The sequence below is a fragment of the Mus caroli genome, chromosome 8, assembly GCF_900094665.2.
Source record: "Mus caroli chromosome 8, CAROLI_EIJ_v1.1, whole genome shotgun sequence".
Lineage (NCBI taxonomy): Eukaryota > Metazoa > Chordata > Mammalia > Rodentia > Muridae > Mus > Mus caroli.
This window is the reverse complement of record NC_034577.1, coordinates 85,356,384-85,379,624: the sequence shown is the minus strand read 5'-3', so window position 1 is coordinate 85,379,624 and position 23,241 is coordinate 85,356,384. Positions and strand designations below refer to the sequence as shown.

The following is a 23,241-nucleotide window of genomic DNA, read 5'->3' as shown; positions in this document are numbered from 1 at the left end:
GTCAAGTCACCAGAGACTAAGTTCCCTATTCAGAGACTGCAATGCAAGCCAGCTGCTCCAAGTCCTCCAGCTGTTCCAAGGCCTCCAGCTGCTCTGATACCTCCAGCTGCTCCCTGGGTGGGGGTGGGGAGCAAAGTCCAGCTTTTGGAGAGAATTCTCAGGTTGTTTTCACACCTCTCTCACACAGTTCTCATTTTATGGAGTTTTCCACAGTATCTGTAGTTTAGCCTTGTGGTGGATGCAAATGTTTACAAATAAAAGATTTTTATACACTTATTAGAGAACAGTCCTTGTTTCAGAATGCCCACTCTCTACAGGAAGGAGGGCCTCACACCTACCAGGAAAGGAAGAAAGCACACCCATTGGTGTGAATAATGAGAGGTAATTCCAATGGTTGCTTCCTTTCTAAAAGGTAAGGACAGCTTTCCTCAGTAGGGAAGATGGCACCTAGCAAAGTGGGTTTTGTTCAGTAAATATTTTTCTGATCAAGCCAATTGTCTGGGGTCAGGTACTTCCTCAGAGCTGTGCTGACTTAAAAGATCTCTCACTCTTTCTTATTTACAGAACATACTAAGAATGTTTTGGATTTTGCTTATATTGGTGAGCTTTACCCATCACACAAGTCCCTGCATTTGTCAGGGATTGGCGCAATGGCTTGGGTTGGTGGCCTCCTGGCCATTATCAGGAGGATGTAGCAGAGTCACAAAGGCCTCTTTTCACTGTGCCTACCTTCCTCTCCTTGTCACCATACTCCACGCCCAAAGTGTCCATGGCCCGGACAATGGCCGCCAGAGACTGGATGGTGTTGCTGTAGACAACAGGCTTGTACTGCTTCACATCTTCCCCAGAGAAGCCATCTTCATGGATGATCCTGGAGGAAAAGCCACAGATAACACGCGGTGAGTGCAGTGTCCTCCCTTGACATGGACAACCCAGGGTTTGGAGGCCCCAGCGCAAGCTCTGCGTTCACAGAGGTAGAATGGGAGAGCCTGGTCCTGTGGAAATGATGGACTACTGAGTTGCTCTACAGGTGCTATAAAATCTAAAAATCTAAACACCCAAATGAGATGAAAAACCATTTACCTGAGTGACTGAGTAACTACAGTATATAGTCTTCAGAGTCTATACTCAGGGAAAGGAACAAGGGGTTGAAGACACTTGAAAGCACCTGCAACAAGAGCAGCAAACACCAACTGCGCAGCCTATGCTCGCTCCTGGTGACCTAAGAACAGTGCAGAGCCTTGACTTGTATTCACACAGACGGCACTGCTGAAGATCCCTGAACGAACTGAGCAAGTGAAAGATACAGTCTCAGTCTCTCAACCAAACCCCACCCGCTCTGCTCTTGTGGATCAAACCCAGGATCAGATGGATGGACTTGCTAGGTGAGGACAGGTCTCCAAGGGGAGATGGTAGCCACGCCCATAGCTCACTCACAGTGCTTTTAATGAAAGTAGGGTGATGCCTGGCTTAAGTGAACAACCATCCTAGCTTGTGCACATGTGTAAGAGACATACCATCAGAAGAAAAGCCAGTAGTGGGCATTTCCATACTCTTCCTTAGCTGGTATTAGGTAGTCACCCTATTCTGCTGGATCTTAACAACTGACAGAATCCACACAGGGGGCATCACAGAGCAGAGGCAGTGTGACAACCTCTGGTGGCCTTTGTCTGGTACATGTTCATTGCTGACAAGGATTTAGGAAAGAGGAAATCACATACAAACTGTAAGAATAGTTTTAAGGGGCTGGAGCGATGGCTCAGTGGTTATGAACACTGCTCTTCCAGAGGTCCCGAGTTCAACTCCCAGTAACCACATGGTGGCTCACAACCATCTGTAACGGGATCCGATGCCCTCTTCTAGTGTGTCTGAAGACAGCGACAGTGTACTTGTATACACTAAATTAATTAATCTTAAAAAAAGAATAGTTTTAAAGAAAAAACAAGCATGTTTTAAGGACAGCATCAGAGGTTCTTTGTGCTTTGACAGACTGTGAGCTCTGACGGCCACGTTTCCAGAACAGGAATTAGAATTATTACCACATGCAACATACCCAGGCTTCAGCGTGAGAGCTGAGCCTGGTTTCTACGTCATCAAGGCCCCTGTCCAGGCCTCTATCACCTGCTTTCTGTCTAGAAGAACACACAGACACATATCATGAACATAGGTTTATGTTCATTTCATCTACCACACAGTCTGCTTGCCTAAAGCACGCAGCTCGATATTTGCTTTAGTAAATTCAAGAGATTGGGCAACCACAACTGCGTTCTAACCGTGGAGCATTTTATCCCCTTCCCAAAGCAGCCCTGTGCTCATCACCAGTCACTCTGCAGACTCCACTTCAATCCTAAACTACCACCAATCTACACTATTTCTGAAAACTTGCATAGTTTGGACAGTCCACATCCATAAGATTATACACTAGGTATGCTTGTGACTGGTTCTTTCATTTAACAAGCCTTTTCAAGGGACTGAAGAGATGGCTCAGTGGTTCAGAGCATTGACTATTCTTCTAGAGGTCCAGATTTCAATTCCCAGCAATCACAGTTCATAGCCATCTGCAATGAGATGTGGTGCCCTCTTCTGATCTGCTATGTCTGAGAACAGTGAAGGTGTACTCACATACACAAGATAAATAAAATATTAAAAAAACAAACCAAACAAAAAACCAAGTCTTTTCAAGATATGCTCATGTTATAGCATGTCTCATTAATTCATCCTTTTTATTACTGAATAATATTCCTCTGTATGGGTATACTACCATTGAGTTATTCAGTCATCAGTTGATTGATAAACAATAACTCCTGCGGCGAAGTGAACATTAGTGCTGCCTGTGGGTTCTTTAAGAAGCAGAGCAACATGACTCTGTAGACAGCTTGTGGGTTTGATTGGCACTAAGTCTGTTTTTGTTTGTTTGTTTGTTTATGTATTTATTTATTTTTTACAAAAGATTCTTTTTAATTTACAAGATTTGTTTTTCTGAGTGTTGGCCCGCATGCATATAAGTGCACCACACATGAATCTCGTGCCCCTACAGGTCAGATCCCTTGGAACTGGAGCCAGAGGCAATTGTTGCTGCTGAGAAGTGAACCGAACCTGGCTCCTCTGATTGGCCACTGAGCCATCTTTCCTGCTCCTCTTGATGGAGCAACAGACAAACAGCCCACAGGTTTGTGGCCCCACAGAGTCCCCCTGGGAAACACTAGCACTCTGCATAGAGCTGGAGAAGTGGAGGGGACAAGGGGACACTGGCTGTGCAGGTGGCTTGTGGAATACAGGCACCGGCTGGCCCAGCTCAGGCTGGAGGAGCCAGGGACACCACAGGGGCTGGTGGGCCACAGGGCTGAGGATCAGCACTTGAAGGTTAAGGCAGCTGGAGCAGAAAGGAAATGGCAGAGAGAGGGTTCTTGGCATCTTTGTGGAGTTCCTGAGGGTCTTTGGCTGAACAGATGAGACTCCACAGCTCAAAAGGAAGAGTACCAGAGAGAGAATGTGCTCTAGGGGCCTTGGAAGCTGAACACTTGGCAGCGCTTCCCAAGCCAGGAGATGAACCTCTGAAAAGTCAGAGGGCATTCCCTGGGGACTTCTGGAGCCTGCAGCAGGGACATCAGAGGCCACAGCAACTAGGTTAAGATAGCTCTCATGGCCCCCAAAGGTCCTCCTGACAATGCTAGAAAGAAAGTCTACAGAAACTAGCTGCCCATGACTAAGTTAGCCACCCAAAGACTAACAGAGGAAGACAGCAACCTTTACATGGGCGTGGCAAGATCTAGAGACTCAGCAGAGGGATGTGCAGGGTACCACCTTCCAGGGGAGAAAAATCCTGGCTCTGCAGATAAGCAGGGAAGTGTGGCTCACAACCAAGAGAAGCATCAGTTAACAGAAATAGAGGTGAAAGAAACATGGATGGCAGAACTGACACTGTATTGCAAAATAAGAAATATTTCAAGACATCAAAGGTGATTGTGAGTACAATTCAGAGGGAAGTGGAAGGTACAGAAAATGAACAATAACTGCATTAAAATTTGTCCTAGGTAAAACTAATGACAAATCAGACATGCAGAAGATTGTCCAAACTGAAGACAAAGCAGCAAAACTATTCAAATGGAGGCGGAAAGAGAAAAAGCTAAAAACAGCTTTTAACGCAAAAGTTCCAGGAATGCAAAGGATGGGTGTGTGTGTGCATGCAGAAAGATGCATCTGGAAAAATGTCACATGACTCAAAAGTAAATTAAAGTGTGTGAGATACACACGGGAATTTAAGAGCAAACACTGATAACTGAAGAGAAGGCACTGGGCACCCCGACTCCATGAGCAGGTCCCTCAGGAGGCTGGCGCTGAGCTGACCTGAGAGGTGCACACGGGAGATTTGCTGGCCTTCAGTGTGATGGGCTTCCCCAGAAGCCAGCGCAGATACCAGGACTTCATTTCTGAACCCTGGTCCTGCCACTCATCGGGGGATGCTTCCCAGATCCCAACTTCTTGAATGTGGGCTGTGATCCCATAAGATCCTATAACTGAATATAGGAGTTATGACAAATTGGGTAATAGGAAAAGGTTTCTGAAGAAATAGTGACTAAGAATTAGTTGAAAATTAAATGTGTAATGAACCCGAGATACCTCTGGTAGGGCTCACCCATCCCGTGGGCTGCAACTTCACTGTGACACCAGCTGAGTACACAGTGAGAGCCTGTGCACACTGCGCCTGCAATAAAGCCACATGACCACAACAAATGTCACCTGAAACACCCATGGTTCACAATATGACTACTGTGTGTCAGGAAATGTGTTTTTATTGTAGTACATACAAGGTTTTCTATTCATGTAGAGTACAAAAACTTAATTTTCCTATCAACATTCCTCAACATGTACAGTAAAATTTATAATATATTATAAAATATATTAGTATTATTTTGGTTTATTTTGCATTAGAATATTTAATTTTAAAAATTTCCCACACCTATCTACTGAGGTAGGAAGGCTAGGTTTTCATTATATTCATTTAACAGAAGAAACTGGGGTTGGGAGCTTAAGCCATTGAGCCAGTCTCTCTCAGCAGATCAGCTAAGGCCAGAACCCAGGTGTCCAAGCTGACAGTCCTTCCGACCACATCTGATCTATCTCCAGAACACACAGATTATTGCCTATCAGGTGTCAGCCTGGTTTCTGGGTTATCCCAAAAGAAAAACGTAGAAAACGATGCAATTTGGATCAAGGGTTCAACAGTCATGAGTAGTAGTCCTGTAACTCGTCATACTGGCAAATACTGGTTTAAACTGGGCTTCCAGGGCTAACATTTTACAGCATTCCCAAGCAAAGAATACACTTAAGACAAGAATATGGAGTTCACACAAGACAGCAGGGAAAGGGTCTGCAGTGCCAGGCTTGTCTTTCTCACACCATCCTTCTCCTCCTCTCCCTCTTTCAGAGTTCAGGCTGACATCTTTTCGAATATTATATAAGGTCCCCTTATCTTCTCTCTCCTCACATCATTCCAGTAACAGCCAGGCTGCTCCCATACCGCCTCTGCTGCGGAGGGTCTAACGGTGTCATCCCTGAGAAATGACTTCACTAAGCAGTCTTGTTTCCTCATTAGTAAGTTGTTCTGAGAAATAAGATGGGTATGGCTGAGCAAGCCAGACTGATGGGGGCATGAGGATCAGGAATTCAAGGCCAGCCTGGATTACAAGAGACCCTGTTTCCAAAACACAAAAACAAAAACCCAAGAGAAAAAGAAAGACCACAGGGAAGACACTCCAAATGGCGGCCAGTAGGAGTCGTGATCTCATTCTAAAGTCAACCTCCCGGTGCAGTTTCTCTCACTTCTGGCCCAGAGGCAGCCCGACTGTGAGGGTTGCCACTTAATGCTAAATGTTCCACCTGCTGCATTGCTTCTACTCTGTAAAGCAGCCCCAGGCCCCGATAAAAATCACCAGCGCCTGCCTCTCTACAGAGAAGGTTAGATCACTTCCCGGGGGTCATACTGCTGGTGACTGGCATCTCAGGTCCTATTTGTGACCTATGGGCAGAGGGTGAGAAGCTGGGCTGCTTTCCCAACTCCAGGCCCTCACCTCCAGGTTCCAGAGGCCCCACTGTGCATACATATAAATGGTATGCGTATGCACGTGCACACAACTGCAATGCCTGTCTGATGTTCTGAGATCCTGGAAAGGAAAGTGGGGGCCCCTCTGAGTCCTCAGGGATATACCCCAGGGCAGTTCTGTCCCATGATGGCTCAGGCCTGGGTCCTGGAGGTAGCGAGATTAGGGTTTGGAAAGCAGAAGAAAAGCTCCACAAGGCTTGTAGCAACAGCCAGTAGTCCCATGTACTGCAGAGGCCTTTGATGGGACTGCTGAGTGAATGAACAGAATCAAGTCCCAGTGATGTCATGTGAGTCCCTAAAACCACCCATGCCTGAAGCAAAAGCTATCCCGACCCCTCTGACTGATACAAGCCACAGCATTCTTTAGTTTTTGCAAAATCTAACGGGACTTGAGCTTCAGTCACTCATCCAAGTCATGATTAAAATGTTCTATATTTGATAACAATAATTTGAGACCACCTCTTGGCATATTTGCTGGTTGACTCTTTTCTACCCTGGCTGGCTGTTGATATCTTGTTTCATCCACCTGTCCACTCCTTCCCAGAATTCCTGGCATAGGGACATTGAAGGTGGAAACATTTCTCCTTGAGCTGTGTGTACTCAGATGTACAAGATACATCCCACCAAGGAGCTCACAGGCAAGTCTGCTTGTGTGCCTGTGTGTATTGGGTGAAATCAAATGTTATTTCTCACAGTGTCCACCTTAAAATCCAGGACCCTGAGGGGCTGTTCTGGGTCACCAAGCCAGAAGAGCCAGGGGAAGGAGGAGTTTGACCAGACGAGGTTGACTGCAGCCTGAGTATTCCACTGTGGACAAAAGCTGCCCGCTGCACTCAGGCTCCTCACAACACTGCTAAGTGGTTGATCTTGAGGGACAGGAACGTGACAGGAGCTGACCACAGCAGGTGACCAATTTCCAGGAAGAGGCAATCAATGATGAGCCCTTGACCCCTTCCCCTGACTCTCTTTGCTGCCTTGGAGATGCTGTGGGAGGCCCAGACCTGGCTCTCATTGTTTTCAGCCCCTTTTCTAGGGCGGGGCTGCTTTTAGCTGTAGGAAGACTGCTGGGCACAGATGCCTTATATGGTCATAGAACCACAGGCTTGGGAGCAGGAAGGGATCTCACACACTCATCTGGCCTGGCAGCCTTTCTTGAATCACAGGCCCCTTTTGAGACTGTGACAAATGTACCAGCACAGGTTTTTCCCTCCATGTGTGGAGGTTTGTGACTACCTGATCGAAAGCTGTGATTAACTCATTACTGGAGTTGGCTCCCCACCCCCTTCCCCTGGCCTCACCATCCTCTGCTACAAGCTTGAATGATTTAGACTGGAGGGTGGGGGGTTGGGGGTGGTGGTGCCAGGCACTAGCTGTGCGATGGGGTGACTTCCCATAACTGCTGGCTGTCAACTGTTCTCATTGTGTTGTGTTCAGGGCCCAGAGGGTAATAGCCGGAGCGACTGCTGGTACGTTTAGTCCACAAAGGTCATCTTGTTCCTATCCTCCAGAGGAAAAGGACATGAGGTTGGTCCTAAGAGGGGGGTGCCTATGAGGTGCACCTTTGAGTGTATCTGTGAGGGCATTCCCTAGCACGTTAGCTGAGGAGATAACGTCTCATGAGCTGGGGTCCTGCACCAATTAAAAAGGAAAACAGACGAACACCAGCAGAGCTTCACCATGCCTCTGCCTCTGCTTCCTGGTTGGCCACGGAGGATCAAGGCACTTCCCCAGCCCTGCCTTCCTCACCCTGATGAACTGCACTGCCCTCAAGGAAGCAAAAGAAACCAAGCCTTCCTTCTTTAAAACTGTCTCTTGTCTGACACTGGTCACAGTCATGAGAGAGTAACTCACAGAGGTGACCTCTGGAGAATCCCCACCTGCCAGGAAGAAGACAAGAAAAGGCCGAGAAACGCCAGTTGGAGAGGGGGATGGGCTGCAGTGGGGACTCTGCCTGTTTATCAAATGGACATCCTGGGAGATCATAGAGGCTGAGTCATCTTAATGATACTCGGGTGTGTCTGAGCAGGAACACAACCTCAGCAGACATTTGTCTGGGGACAGTTTTGCTTCAGGGATAGATGATAACGGTTTCCAGTCACCATTGGCTTGATTGACCCAATCAACAGTGTGACTGTAACTCTGGAGCTGTGGACCTACTAGGTGGCCAGTGACAATCCTGGCCTCACAGAACACAAGTGTAACTAGACACCGAACAGGAAGCCCCTAGCCCACAGGGGCTCCACAGAGCCCATTAAAACACTAAGACGAAAATACGACTAGGTATGGTGCAGTGGGTGTCCTGTGCAGCCACACTAATAACACTGTAGGTGTAAGTTGGGGGAGTGGGCATGGATGCTGTGGAGAGGGGGAGGATGGATAGGCTGGAGCAACAGAACGGAACAGTCATCACTTTCGGTGGTAGTGGTCAGTGACTTGTTATTGTCTTCTTTCTGTTTGCTTCATTCTCAAAATGTGCACATGGTATTATTGTTTAATTTTTTAGAGATTGTTATTAATAATAATAATGGTTATTATTATTATTATTGGCACATGGGAGGGCACACACACCACAGCACACATGCAGGGGTCAGAACAACTTAAGGGAGTCAGTCCTTCCTTCCACCCTTATGGGATCTAGGGACCGATTGAGTCCCTCCAGGCCTGTGCAGCAAGAACCTCTACCCTGAATCACCTCGCTGACCTGCAACACATTATTTTCAATGGGAACCAGATACATTATGTTTAACACTGTGACCATGCTGAGGAGACAAGGTTAGAAAGGTGAAGTGCTGTCAGCAGGGCTCTCCTGACCTGGTTTGTTTGGGCTTGGCTTGATATGAGGCCCTACACTGTACACTTCCAGGCCCACGGGTCCAGTTCCCTGCCTTCTGGGGACTCAGGCTAGACGTCAAAATATAAGGCTGATGGTGAAAACATTTAGGAAATAGTGTAAAAAGTGGCATCTTTCAAGGGCAGAGGATAGGCGTAAGTATCAGCTACAAGAGCTGCCATGTAACAGCCACTGTCCTAACCCACAGAGAGCTATTCGCCTGCCTCCTTTGCAGCTAAGAGTGGCCACATGATCTCGTTCAGACCAGCAAGACGAAGGGGAATGCATTTTACTTCCTGGTCCCGAAACAAATATCTTTGTGAATACTTTCCCCTATGTTTCCAGTTGGCCTTCTTCCCTGTTCCCACAGGGCTCCTCTCCTACAGACATTCCTGGCCTCCTGCCTTTGTATGTAGTGTAAGGAGTCTAAACCCTTATAATGACAGTTCGTGCTTTCACCACGATGCCCTCCGCCTGGGCCACAGAAAGGGATCTGCTCCAAGGCCACATATGGGAAACTGTGACTTAGATAAATCCATGCCCATAGGGACCAAGTTGGCATGTGACAGAGCAGGGACAAAATCCTCAGAGGCCTTTCTGTTGTGCCACAGGTCTCTGATGGCCCTGGAGCTGAGGATGATGGGAGATCCCAGGAGAGAAAAACATGGGCCCATCTGCAAAACAGAAAGACTCTTTCACCTTGACAGGTCCAAGATTTGGGAGCAGCAAGATGGTCTGTATGCACACCCATTAGTTCCTCCCCTAAGTTACTTTCATGGATTGTCTGAATCCCTACTGTGTGCCAGACAAGATATCAACATTGAGGATTCAAGAGTAAGCTAACAGAAAAAAAAAAAAAGAGTAAGCTAACAGGCACAGTCCTTGCACTTAATCTAGTGGGAGGTAGGAGATTAACAGGAATTTCAGAACAGAAGGATAAGGAGAAAGACCAACCAGAAGGTTCATACCCTGGGTAGGGCCACTCCCTGGCGCAGTGCTGACAGGATCTGGAGCTGGCTGGGCTGGGAGTAACACTCCAGATGTGTGCAGATGTGAGGTCTCTGGGTGTTGGAGGGATGTATGCCAAATGCTCCAGGTGGGATCAGTTCATCAGGAATTCTACCGGGAGTCTAGTTCAAACGTTCTTTGCTATGGAAGGACCCTGTGGACTCTCAGGAGGAATGTGTAGGAATAAGCTGACTCAGTGTGGGAAACGTCACAAAGAGCAAGGCACAGCAGACGGGACACACTATCAGAGAGGAGGAGTTGCTCCACCTAAGACCCCATCTCTCTTGCCCCTTTTGAGTGTCCCTACTGTGACTGGTTTTGGTTAGTGCACGCACATACATGTGCTACACATGTGCATGTGGAGGTCAGAGGTCACAGGAATATCATCTTTTCTCCTTCTCCACCTTGGCTTTTTTTTTTTTTTTGAGACAGAGTCTCTTACAGAACCTGGAGCTTACGGAGCAAGTTAGCTAGCTGGCTAGTTAAGGATCTGTCTGTTCCATCACCTAGGCACTGGAATTACAAGCATGTGCCACTGTATGTGAGTAGCTGGGATTTGAACTCCGATCCTCATGCTTGTGTGGCAAGCACTTTACTGAATGAACCATTTCTGCAGCCTTCATAAGACAGTGTCATTGTATCTGCTTTCCCTCAAGGACAGTGGGGGTGGATCTAGCTTCAGGGACTACTGAGAGTAAGGACTAATGAGAGAAGCCAATCAGACCCCAGGGTACAATGTATGGGCAGGTGAAGGAGAAGGGTGAGCGCTAACGGCTTCTGGGAGCCCACAGAATTTCAACTCCTCTAGACTACAGCACTCATTCATTCTATAAACAAATACTGGCCCTGATAAGATGTGAAGAGGCTCTGACTGTACTATTCACCAGCCATGTGGATACAGGCAAGCTACCAACTTTCTTGGGCCCAGGTCCCCCTTCTATAAAATGGGGACAAGGACTCAGTAACAGATGATAGCAATATTAAATAATTTGTGGGGAGGGGCTGGCATAGCAAAGAGCAGTCAATTAGCTAAATGCTGCAGACAAACAGGTACGAAAGCAAGGCTAGACCTCTAGTCTTGTCTCAGCAGCCATAAGACTCTTCCCATGCAGTACTGTAGATCCTGGCCTCAGCTGAACGGTGTCCTGGGAACTAGAGGATAACCCTTGTCTACAGTGATAAGCTTGACGACCAATGACTGGGCAGATGCCTGTGTTTTGCAAAGCAATTATGCCACAGCCTTAATTTCTGACTCTCAGCACCCAGACAAACAGAGCCTGGAGACCCCGATGGAAGTCAGAGCTTCATTCTTCTCCAGGCACAAGAGCTAGTTCTCAACTGGCAGAACCAGGGACACCCCAAGATCACGGTCTTCTTCACTTCTCCATGGGGAGAGTCTTCCCTTCTCACTCAGTCTGAGTGTGCTAGCTCAAGTTCAGACAGCACCCAGGAGGCAATCATGAACCTGGCAGACAAAAGAAGGAAGCACACAAGCAAGCATTGTGGTGTAATATGCACAAAGCAGGTGATCAGTACTGGGCAGGGAGAATTAGGAGCCAGGAAGTTATGTGCCAAGGTAAAGCTTGAATGAACAGGGAGGGGCAATGTGTAAGCAAAAGTGTCAGGCAAAGAACAGATAATGCAAACAACCTCCCAAACCATCTAGACTCCCACCAAGGCACTGCTCCTATAGCAGGGCACTTTTAAACGGCAGCTCTCCTCCTCTTTCCCTGACTTCCACGGCTCTGACTGAAGGCCTGTTCTTGGAACACTTATGGATTCCAACCCACACAGCTGAGCAAAAGTGAAGGAAGATAGCTGCCTCCAACCATCCTGCCACAGGGAGGAGCCACGCCACAGTCTGGCACACGTCCACATGCATAGCCGCTCCCAAAATGGCATCCTACGGTGGCTTCGTTTCACGATGAATGCCATGTTCACTTCAAAAAATCCACTTTCCTTTGAAACAGGGTCTTGCTGTGTAGCCTGGGCTGACCTCAACTTTGCAATTGTGCCCCAGCCTCTGGAGTGCTGACATATCAGGTAGATGCTGCCATGCTTGGCTGACAAGTGTTTCTTACATGGCCAGATGCTAGGTACAGACTTTAGGGTCACTGCTGAATATTGAGGTGTGTGTATGTGTGGGGGTACACAGCATGGGCAACTCAGCCCATCCTGTCCAGGCTTCCTCATGTGCCTTGCGTCACCCTGGAGTCTTCACTGGCTGTACGGGGTCCATCATCTGAATGAACCATGAATTATCATCCAACTCCATCGGTCTTTACTGCAGCTTGTTTTGGGATGTGACCCCTTGCCACTTTCAGATCTCGTTGCCAGGGGTAGCTGACTGCCATGAGTCTCCCAGGGAAGCAAAAGCAACAGAGCTTGTGTGGCATTGGATGAATGCTGGTTGGCCCTGTCCCCCCACCCCCAGGCTGGACTGTATGATGTCTGAGCACAAGTGGGACCCTTGGCAATTTTAGGAGGTGAGAGATCCAATTAAAAACTTCCTGGCTAAATGGTAAATCTGTATGGGATGAGAAAAACTATTTAAAAAAAATCCAAAGGTCCTTTAGTAATTAATGTTATGTAGAGAGCCTGACATGCTAATTTTAGAATATTATAGGATGGAGTTCTAAAATAATAGTAATGGGCAAATCAGTCCCCTAGGGGAGTGACTGGCACAAACAAGGGACATGTCCTGCTGACAGTGACTTGCAGAAATCTATTATAAAGATGGCATTTTTAATAAGATGCAACTCTAGCCAGAAGCTAAGATGTCAGCTGCCAGTTGTCACCAGACAGAGCCAGGGACAAGCCTGGGACTTGTTGTGACTCCAGGGCAGAGCCTCTGCTGCCATCATTGGGAACCAACATAGATCTGCCCTTCTCCCATGCTCTAGGTGGCATAGGGGTGTGGGTGAGGGGCAGTCCCTGTCATCCTCCCACTGGAGCTGCTGGTCTGCACCTGGGGTCTTGGTCTTGTGGTAGAGATCTCAGATCTTGGACCCAAAGGCAGAAGACACTGGGGTTCTAAAGAATGGTCACAGACTGTAACAACCCCATGTGAAATAGACAGAACTCTTCAAAGGCTGGCGTCTCTAGCCAGAGCCTGAACTCTGGCTTGTGTTAAATCAAAGCTTTCTGAACCTCTTCTCTGCCTCCAGTCAGGACACCCCTGGCCTCCTCACAATCCTCCACTTCCAGTCACTGGAATCATACATTCCATTGTCAGCAGTAGCTTATAGCCTGACCCAGGAGACCTAAGGTCTAGCCCTGGCTCTGACATGGACCAGATGACAGAAACTTGGCCAATTCATGGGGGCTCCAGACTCATTTCCTCTGTGTACTACTGGTCTCTCAGGTCTGGTGCTGGTTTGAAATCTGGTTGTGACAACTTTCTGGGTTTTCCCTGTTTCTCAGACTGGTCCAACTCTATGTCATGCCTGTGTCTGTGTTTTTGCCACGTGTGGCATTTGAGGATGCGACAGCTCTGGAAATGTGGAGGTGCATGCTGGCAAATCTCACAGGGGATTCATGTGGACCAAAGAATCTCTCTGCAACAGAGATGTGCTTATATGGCTCTGCTCGAAGGTCACTTCCTCAGATCCCGCTATTTCCCCTATCTCTCCCCTTCCGTATTTTCCTCCATAACCATGGTCTCATCTGTATACCAGTTATGGTAACACTATCTGTTGCCTGATATGCCACTATGTGTTCCACGACGGGGGAGACACCCTCAGTCTTGCTCACTCGCCACAGTTGCTGGTGGAATACTGAGTTTAACAGGCATGGACATCAGTCTTCAGGGTCTAAGGTGGTAATCCCGCTTACACCCGAGTCCTTCCTGAAGGCAGTCCTTTTATTGGAGCCAGGATGGATGAGGACCTAAGACGGTCACCTTCCACTGTGTATCCCTGCTTGTCAGTCTATCTCATCAAGCCCTGTTGCCCTCTTCTTGCTGCTGTGACCTAACCTGACTCTGCTCCCAGCTTCTGATACCTGGTCCTTGCAGGGTACCTCAGAGTCAGGACAGACAGACAGTGTTACTTCTAGGAATACCCAGAAACTCCACTGTGAAATTACTCATTCTGTAGGAGATGACCAAGAGCTTTATGGACTCTGAGCCCTTTGAAATGAATGTTTCATACAAAGACAGGACTGTCTTAAAGACAGAGCGAGCCTGTGAATGAGGCTTACTCGCTCTTTGTTTTCACTGCCTATACCTAAGCAGGATTCTTTGCTTCCCACCTGCCCAGTCAGAGCATCCCCTCAATAGTCTTCAACTGCTGACAGAGTGGAGTGCTTGCTTGGGCCATGATGTTTACAACCAGTGATACTACACATCGCTGGGGAGATCCACAGCCTTTTCAGCCTGTCTCATGGAAAGTGCCCAAGTGAGGTTGAGTTTTTGCTCATCCGGCCCTCCCATCCTGTCTGTATATGCTTCATCAGTGTGTAGTCCCCACTCAGGAGCCCTGGATGAATTCTCTTGCACCATAGACTAGAGGGATGAGCCTGTGGAAGCCTGCTAACCTCACTGATAAGGCTCATTATAAACTCACACTATCAAATGCCTTTTTAGGCGAATGAAAAGGTTGAATGAGACCAGGTGGGATGGAATGGTCTACTCGAAGGATCCTATGGGGCGCCTCTGACTTCTGCACTCCTACCTAACTGGAGTGTGGTGATGGGTGACTCACCACAGAAGATACCCATGAGTGATCTTAAGCATTGTAAATGACAGTGAGGGCTTCAGAGGACATCTGTTGTTCTGTCTTGCTCAGCTTCTCTTCTTCCCTTGAATCTCAACAGGAAAAGAACTGTTGTCCCTCACGCTCTGAGGACTCACTTCACTCCGAGCTTAAGTGCCAAGGGTGAGCCCTTCACACTTTGTTGGTCAGTCAGCCCAGCACACACTGGGATCCAGACATGCCCAAGGCTAGTATAGCTTCAGCCATTCGGTTATATAAGCCAACATGTTTTAGACATGTGGAGGTGGGTTTCAGTTATTAGTAATCAGGATTTCTTTTTGTCATTTTCTAGTATGTGTAGGTGTGGTATGCATGTATACATGTATACATGTATGCATGCTTTGCTTGCGAGAATGTACACATGGAGGGCCAAGGTTGATATTGGTAATCATCCTTGATAACTTTTCCATCTTAGTAATTGAGACAGTATTAAACAGAGTTCATCAAAATGGATAGTCTCCTTAGATACTCTGTTCTGGAGATCCCCTGGTTCTGCCTTCCCAGGTCTCCATGCCCACCTTGGAGTCAAAACTCTGGTACTCACACTTACATCGTGTCTTAGTGAGGGTTTAATTGCTGTGAAGAGATACCACAGCCATGGCCATGCTTATAAGGAAAACATTTAATTCAGCCTGGCTTACAATTAAAGGTTTAGTGCATTATCAGCATGCTGGGCAGCATGGTGGCATACAGCAAGACATGGTGCTAGAGAAGCAGCTGAGAGTTCTACATCTGGATCTATAGGCAGGAGGAAGAGAGTAGATACTGGGCCTGGTTTGAGCTTTTGTAAGCCCAAAGCTCACCTTCCAGTAACACACTTCCTTTGACAAGGTTATACCTACTCCAATAAAGCGACACCTAATAGTCCCACTCCCTGATGACCAAGCATTCAAATCTATGAGCCTATAGGGGCTATTCCTAGTCAAAACACCATGTTCTACTCTCTGATCCCCATTGACTTGTAGTCATATCATAATGTAAAAATGTATCCAGTACAACTTCAGAAGTCTCCATAGTCTGTAACAGTCACAGGACTCTTAAAAGTCCAAAGTTCAAAGCCTCTTCTGAGACCCATGATAATCTCTTAACTTTAATCCCCTGTAAAATCAAAAGCAAAAAGCAAACCGCACACTTCCACCATACCATGGCACGGAATACCATTCTAAAAGGGGTGGGGTGTAGGGAACACACTGAGGAAACACTGTACTGAAGCATGACCCAAAGCCAGCTGAACAGACTGCAAACTCTGCATCTCACGTGTGATATCAAAGCGCTCTTCAGATCCCCAACTCCTTTCTTTCAGTTTTGTTGACTGCAACACACTTATCTCTCTTGGGCTGGATCCATTCCCAGTTAGCAGCTTTCTGCAGCAGGTATCCCATGACTTTGGCATCTCCAACATCTAGAGGTTGCCAATGAAATCCAGGCTTCACCTTCATAGCTTCAACACAATGTTCTCTTTGGGCCTCCATGCAGGGACAACCCCGACATACGCCTGGCCTCAGTGGCTTTCCTTAGTTGTAGAGGGAGGTTCCATTAACTCCTTTCTTGTATCCTTGACTCTGAAGCCAGAACTGCTTCCAAGTTCTGCTTGCTAGGGCTGGAACACAGCCTCCTCATTCAAATACATCTTCACCAGCTTTCTGTTCTCCATGGCTCCCTTTATTGACTGAGTTTGGCTGTCCTGAAACTAGCTCCATAGACCAGGCTTGCCTTAAACTCAGAAATCCACCTGCCTCTGCCTTCTGAGTGCCGAGATTAAAGGCGTGCACCACCACACCTAAGCTTTTCTTTAATTCCTGTTCACAAGTTGGAAGCTTAGCTGAGAGAGGTCTTGCTCTAAGGTTACCGCTCCTTTTATTCCATTTAGCGTCAGGCTTTTCTTTAATCTCTGTGAGTACTGGGCTTAGCTCTGTTACACTTCCTGGTGCCCCTTTTCTTCTCAAACTGTACGTTTTTGCATTTTCCCTTGCCCAGCTTGCTCCTTTCCATTGTAAATGTCCGTAATCATGGCCACTCATAACCAAGCAACACAGTCAATATTAGGCTATCTGGAAATCTCTTCCAAAGCTGTTAATCCATTTAACTCTTTAATTTAGCCCTAGGCAGATATTTTTGGACATAGACAGAAAGCAGCCACATTCTTTGTCAAAATATCACATAATGGTCTCTAGGCCACATGCTAATATTCTTCTCCTCTAGAACATCTTGAGCTGGGCCTTCCTAGTTCAACTTGTCCTCAGCATCACTGTTTTCTGTCCTCCCAGAAAGCCCCATTTAAAGCACTAAATTATCTCCTACTCCAAAGTCCGAAAGTTCACATTCCTCCAAACAAAAGCATGGTCCAACCTACCACAGCCATACTCCAGTCCCTGGTACCAACTTCTGTCTCTTATTGCTGTGAATAGATATCATGACCATGAGAACTCATAAAGGAAAACATATTTTTTAAAACGTTTTACTAACTCTGTGAATTTCACATCATGTACCCCACTCCCACTCATCTTCCTACTGCCTTCCACCCTTGAAAATAAAATAATATAGAATAATTAAAAAAAAAACCTTGTTATGGAAGCTGTAGTGTGTCATAGTGTGTCGTGCAGTATACTCTTAGTCCATACATCTTTATTTGTGAATGCTCACTGCAATGAGTCATTGGTCTGTTTTGAGACTTCTGATTTCTGCTACTTTATCAATACTGGATCCTGATGGGGACTCCTCTCAGATACCCTGTTTTTGACCTGTGTCATGGAGATCCTGCAGCTTTGGATCTGTACAACTAGCCTTTTACATGCTCTAGGAGATCACAGTTGGGAGAGATGCTGGGGTTGGGCTAACTCAAAGCCCTAAATAGGGGCCTGGAAGAGAGCTGGGCAGCCTGCTAGCTCTTCTGCACCCATACCAGCAGGGCAAGCTCTCCAGGACTGCCCGAGTGAGCTCACCCAGTGCTATAGTTGCCAAGGGACATGGTCATTTCTCCTGCTTTCCTGAGCTTAGGGCTGGCTCACCCATTGCCTTTGTCACCAGGGCCAGTTCTACTGTGCTGCCTAGGTGTAGTACAGGACCTACTCTCCAAAATGCTGCAGCCAGTGAGGGGCAGGGCCAGCTCTCTTGCTCTCCTGACCTCAAGGCCAGCTCACTTGCCTGCCACAGGTGAGAGAGAGGAAGGAAAACATTTCATTGGTGCTAGTTCACAGTTCAAAGCTAGCTCATTATTGTAATGGTGAGAAGCACGATGGTACACAGGCAGACATGGTGCTGGAGAAGAAGCTGAGAGTTCTACATCTGGATCTGTAGGCAGTAAGAAAAGAGGAAACACTGGGCCTGGCTTGAGCTTCTGGAACTTCAATCCCCACCCCCGTGGCATGCTTTCTCCAATGAGGCCACACCCACTCCAACAAGACCACACCTCCTAATATTGCCACTGGCTGGTGGCCCAGTATTCAAATCTATGAACCTATGGGGGCCATTCTTATTCAAACCACCATACACAGCAAGCACTTTAACAACTAAGCCATCTCTCTGGTTAGCAATCAGGATTCTTGTTGGCTATGAAGTTGCATACCCTCGGGAGTTTCTTTAACACCTAGACTAGCCAAATGGACTCACTAAACTAAAAGGTGGCGCCTGGTACAGCATTGCTTCTGAGGACTTTGACACTTTCCCCCTATGACACAATCTCAAAAGACCTTAGCACCTGCCCTTTCCTTTCCCCTTTAGATGATAGACAGAGATGTGTATCCCTTTTCCTCCTTTTTATTTTGAGGACTCGTCTTTCCTCTCCTTACCATGCAGCTAGACAGGGACAGACACCAAGAATACCACATGAGCCTGAAGAGATGGGGAGGAAAGCTGTTCCTGGCCTTGGGTCTTGGTCCAGGTTGCTTGGTAGCCACTCAGAAAACAGATTTTTAGAACTGCCACCAAGTTTCAGCATTGCCACAGAGAAAGGTCCATTCTAGGTGTGCTGCTTTTAAACAAAGGGGTAAATGACCCCTTCTCAGCTTGCGACCAGTAGAGAACATGGCAAAAGGTACCAGTTACCCCAACAGGTGCTCCTGGGGTGGTGGTCGGGACAGCTTGTTTTCTCAATACCCCTGGGGGAGGTGTTTAAGAAGAAGCTTGCCACAAGGAAGTCTGATTGTTTATTTCTTTTTGGGGTAACCAATCTCTCCCCCAACCACAAAGATAACGGTCCGTTTCCATGCCAACTTTTAGGGGGCAGGCTTGACTAGTCCTTACCCCTCCTTCTCTGTGGGCAGAGTGTGAGCCCTTTGTGCTATTTGTTATGTCTTTGGAAGAGAGTAGGGGAGAGTTCCCCAATCTCTAAAGACCTTAGCAACTTCTAAGGCCTTGTCTGATAGACCAAGAGAGACACAGTCACAGATGGGGCAATACCCAGCCCCCAGCTTTCCTTCCCATGGTGGTGGCTGTGGCCCAGAGAGGATGCTGTTCTCTGGGTGGTGGGTTTAGACAGTCCTGCCGCAGCCTCCTGGGCTTCCTACTCCAGCCTTTCTCAAGCTCCTCATTAATAACCATCATGGTGTGGTCATTTCCTAAAGCAGAGTCCATAAAATTCACTCTGTGGGCACCCACATCCATCTCCCTCTTGAGGGATGTTCAAGTAGGGTGTGTATCCTGGCCCTCAAAGCAAAGTGCACATTCCAGCTGCAGGGGCCACCCTGAACAAGGACTCCTCAGATTGCAATGGGAATTGGGGTTCAGTGGGTGGCTTTGTCAGCTGTGGGGACAACAGAAGGGTTAGTGGACCCCTCCTGACATGGGTTGGGGTCTCTTCTCAGAGGAAGTTTACTTCTGGCCAGTTGCTGGCATCTGCTAGCACTTGGACATTGTATGGCTATGGAGTCTAAAATAGGTTCACATGGGAGACAGTCGATCTGAGGAGGGCTGGCTGTCCACCTTCTATCTTGGTGGTATGTTCACACTGTTAGATTCCACATGTGTGCTTCAGGTGGAAGCAAAAGGAAAAAGATGCCCCTTGCTCATTGTCCAGACTCTCCATTCCACCTTCTCAGCAGTACTTGAGCACTGGATCCTGATGAAGCCTAGGAGTGGCCAGTGCCTGTGAATCCCTCCAGGCCCTGGAGGTATACTCGGCTTCTCAGCTGCTCCACCTGAGATCAGTGCACCCCAGCATCACAACAGTAAAAGCTGCACCAATGCCTGTATTTGCCCCATTCTGAAGATCAGTCAGCAGACACTCCCGGGACCACATGGTTAGGAAGTGCATGTATGCCCATACTCCTAACCACTCCACAGACAGCATGCTATCTAGGACCTCCAAAGAATGCTTAGGGTTTCAAGCACATTCATAGCACAGTTGGTCTGGACAGTCTGTCCATTCTAGTGAGAATTCTGACCAACTAGAAAAGGGGGTTGGGGGACTTTCTATTGCTGCTGAGTTGCAAATTCTTCCTCCTCCTTAAACACTGTTCCAGCTTCATGGCATAGTTGTACTGTGCACAGCACCAGACACACGGTATCTAATATAAGACACGAACAATGAATGGAAGGGTAGGGAAGCCCCTTCCTCTGCCTGCCACTGTCACACTTATCTCTGCTTCTTATCACTGTGGCTACCCTTGCTGACTCCTGCCAAACGTGCTTCTGTCCACAGAGCTTCATGCTCCAACACACATGATACCCAGGTTGGGATGGTGTATGCGTGCCAGGGAATGGGGAGGGATGATGGGATGGGGGAGTGAATAACTTGGTTTTTCAGCACTGGAAAAGCTCGAGGAGAGATCTCAAGAATGAAACGGACTCCCATCAGCATCTGTCCCACTCACTCCAAGGGACAGTACAGCATTGGCCTCTGATGTGTACAGACTGAGGAGGACTTGGTTCGCCACGTCTGAGGCTGTGGGGCCCTCAGTGCTATTTCAGAGGTGTACTCCAAACCCTGTGGGTCTTCCCAAAGTGGTGCTGTCCGCCCTGGAACCTATGGCTGCTTCTCCTACAGTCATTCTTGCAATGGCACAGGCTCTCTCTCCAACTAGCTGACTCACAGTGATCACAAACACCCATGGAGCCATTCAGCTGGCAGGGCAAGAGAATACTCTGTTTTCCATGTGGGCTCTATTGCTCTGAGCCTGTTGCCAGATTCTGGGACACAGACTATGGACCATATGAACTCAGGAGCACCGCTGATGGCTCTTTACATAAAGATCAAGAATTGTCTACAGGTGCGGCCTTGGCTGTAATATCCACAGTCAAAGGGAAAGCACCAATGGGCTCTTGAGGTCAGACCTGGGCAGTTTCCCTATCTAAGTTCACACTGAAACTTCTCCTACCCCTAGCCAACCCTTGCCATCCCCGGCCATCCCCAGCCATCCCCAATCAGCTCCAGCCAGCTCCTGCCTGGCCCAGCGCTATGTCTCCTTCTAAGGGCTATCCAAAGGCCTCTCTTGGATACAGTATGGATAGCAGCTCACTCTGTCTCTGATATAGCCCACAGTTTGGAGACATCACCACCAAGTCTTTGTTAATGGCAGGTCCTAGGACTTCAGGAACATTACCACCAACCTCACAGATGAAGCTGCTCATGCTTCAGCTCTGCTGTCTCATGATGGTGGAAGCACAGTGAAGGGCCTTGCTGATCCAGCTGAGATGCCTTCATCCCCAGGAGTACAAAAGCCAATTGCTCCCTTCACATTGTTAGGAGTTTGGATATTACCAAGAGACACAACAGTTCCTACTGATTTAACATCAACAGACTTTCTCACAACATCTCAGGAAGGTCCACTTGGCCAGCACCTTGCAGCTGGTGAGCAGTGGGGCAGGCTCTGAGCAGGGCTGCACCTGCCACCTATACTACCCGGCAGCTCCATTTCACAAGAATGGGGGAGGTGGAAGTGGGCCCATCAGAGCTCGGGAGATGTCTGGACTAGGGCCAGTGAGATGAACCTGGCCTTCGGTGCTTCTGGGTTTTCTCTTCCTTATGTAAACGCACGTAAATCAGAAGGATCCTCACAAAAAGACTGTTTTCTGACTTCTCAAAAACTGGACACACTGACCTGCCAGGTGCTGTGGGTGGGGTCAGTGCCCTTCTTCACTGTGGACCATAGGTTGGCTGGTATGCTGCTCCTGATGGTATTGTGACCCCTTCAGAGTGCCAGTCAATGGCACTACAAGCCCAGCAGGAAGTGAGGAAAAGTTCTAAACCATTGACACATTATTTGTATTTTACTCTGTTGTCCTAATAAACATGGGCAGGAGCCAGGAGAAGCCTACTAATCTAGAACAACTAGTGTGAGCCACAGTAGAAGCATGCTCCCATCTTTCTTTTGTGTTTGGCCTCATGGAGGACATCATGTAGTCCAAGGAACTGAGAAGATGCAGGAACAGACAAAAGAAGACCTTGCACAGCTGTATGTGTGGCCACTGCTCAGACACATGGAACCCTGCTGACAATCATGTGGCTTCAACTGACAAGTAGTTCAGAAATGTTGGGTAGCCAAGTGTCAGGGATTCTTAGACCATGGTACCCAGAGAAACACCCTAATCTACACTCTAACTGCTAAGGCATTTGGGGGAATGGAACACATCAGCAGGAGACAGTGGGCGAGAACTGTTGTGCTAGACTCTCTGTTAATTAGAGGCCAATTTGGAAAGTTTTGGGGCAAGAGTCAAAAGCCACAGACAGGGCTGAGGTGATCCAGTGCAGAATACTTGCTTAGCCTATATAAGTTTTCGGTCCTAGCTCCACAAAAGAAAATAAATCAAGTTGTAAATCCCAGCATCGAATCCTCACCATGTGGCACAGCACAGGAAACATGGCTTATGGAAGACCTACTCCTTCTGGTGGGGACCCAAGTCCTTCTGGTCAAGGCTCGACCTATGGACAGTGGGAGGCTGTTAGTCCCTGACCCCCTACCCAACCCTGTATGCTTGGCCTAGTTCTTTTGGAGTTAGTTCAGTTGGGAATACAGCCCAAAGAAGGCAGTAAACTCCGTCTATGGCTAAATACCAGCATGAAATGGAAAGTCAAGGAAAGAAAATTGAAAAGAACTTTGAGAAAAAAATATAAATAAGGCATGAGCCTGAGTGAAAGAGAGCAGATCCTCTTTGTTTAGGATAAGGTGGGAGCAGGGGAGAGAGAAAGTAGCTCGGATCCATAGGGCTCACATCTCCAGTTCCCTGTTGCTTAGGAGGCCAAGCAATAGCAAGTTCATAAGTTGCAAACCTTAGCCCGAGGGTTGAAGGAGAACCAGAATGTGAGGGAAAAGGATTGATCCAGTTCTCCCAAAAGTAGATTGGTGGGTCACTTTCCTCAATACCATCAAACTAGAGGGAGTGAGAATCCCATGCCACCAGCTACAGACTGCTGCTACTCAGGTCTCACAAACAACCACAAGGAAGGGAGCGCATTACTGAATGATTAAAGCCTCAGCAGAAGAGCAATCAGAAACAGTGCACATGCTCAGTGCCTCAGGAGGCATATAACAGTGTGACCAGACTATCCCAGTACCCAGAGAGCAATGCAGGACACATGCAGAAGATGTTCTATACAGTACAATACTGCC

At 47.7% G+C, this 23,241-nt stretch overlaps 1 protein-coding gene across 2 annotated transcripts in view; it reads right to left on the bottom strand.

Moving 5' to 3' along the window:
• Gnao1 (G protein subunit alpha o1) overlaps window positions 1–23,241 on the bottom strand; it is a 155,902-nt gene that overhangs the window by 70,989 nt on the left and 61,672 nt on the right. For both annotated transcript variants that reach the window (XM_021169561.2, XM_029480691.1), the window contains exon 3: window positions 730–871. In XM_021169561.2, the coding sequence (XP_021025220.1) occupies window positions 730–871 (142 nt within the window). The remainder of the gene's footprint in view (window positions 1–729; window positions 872–23,241) is intronic.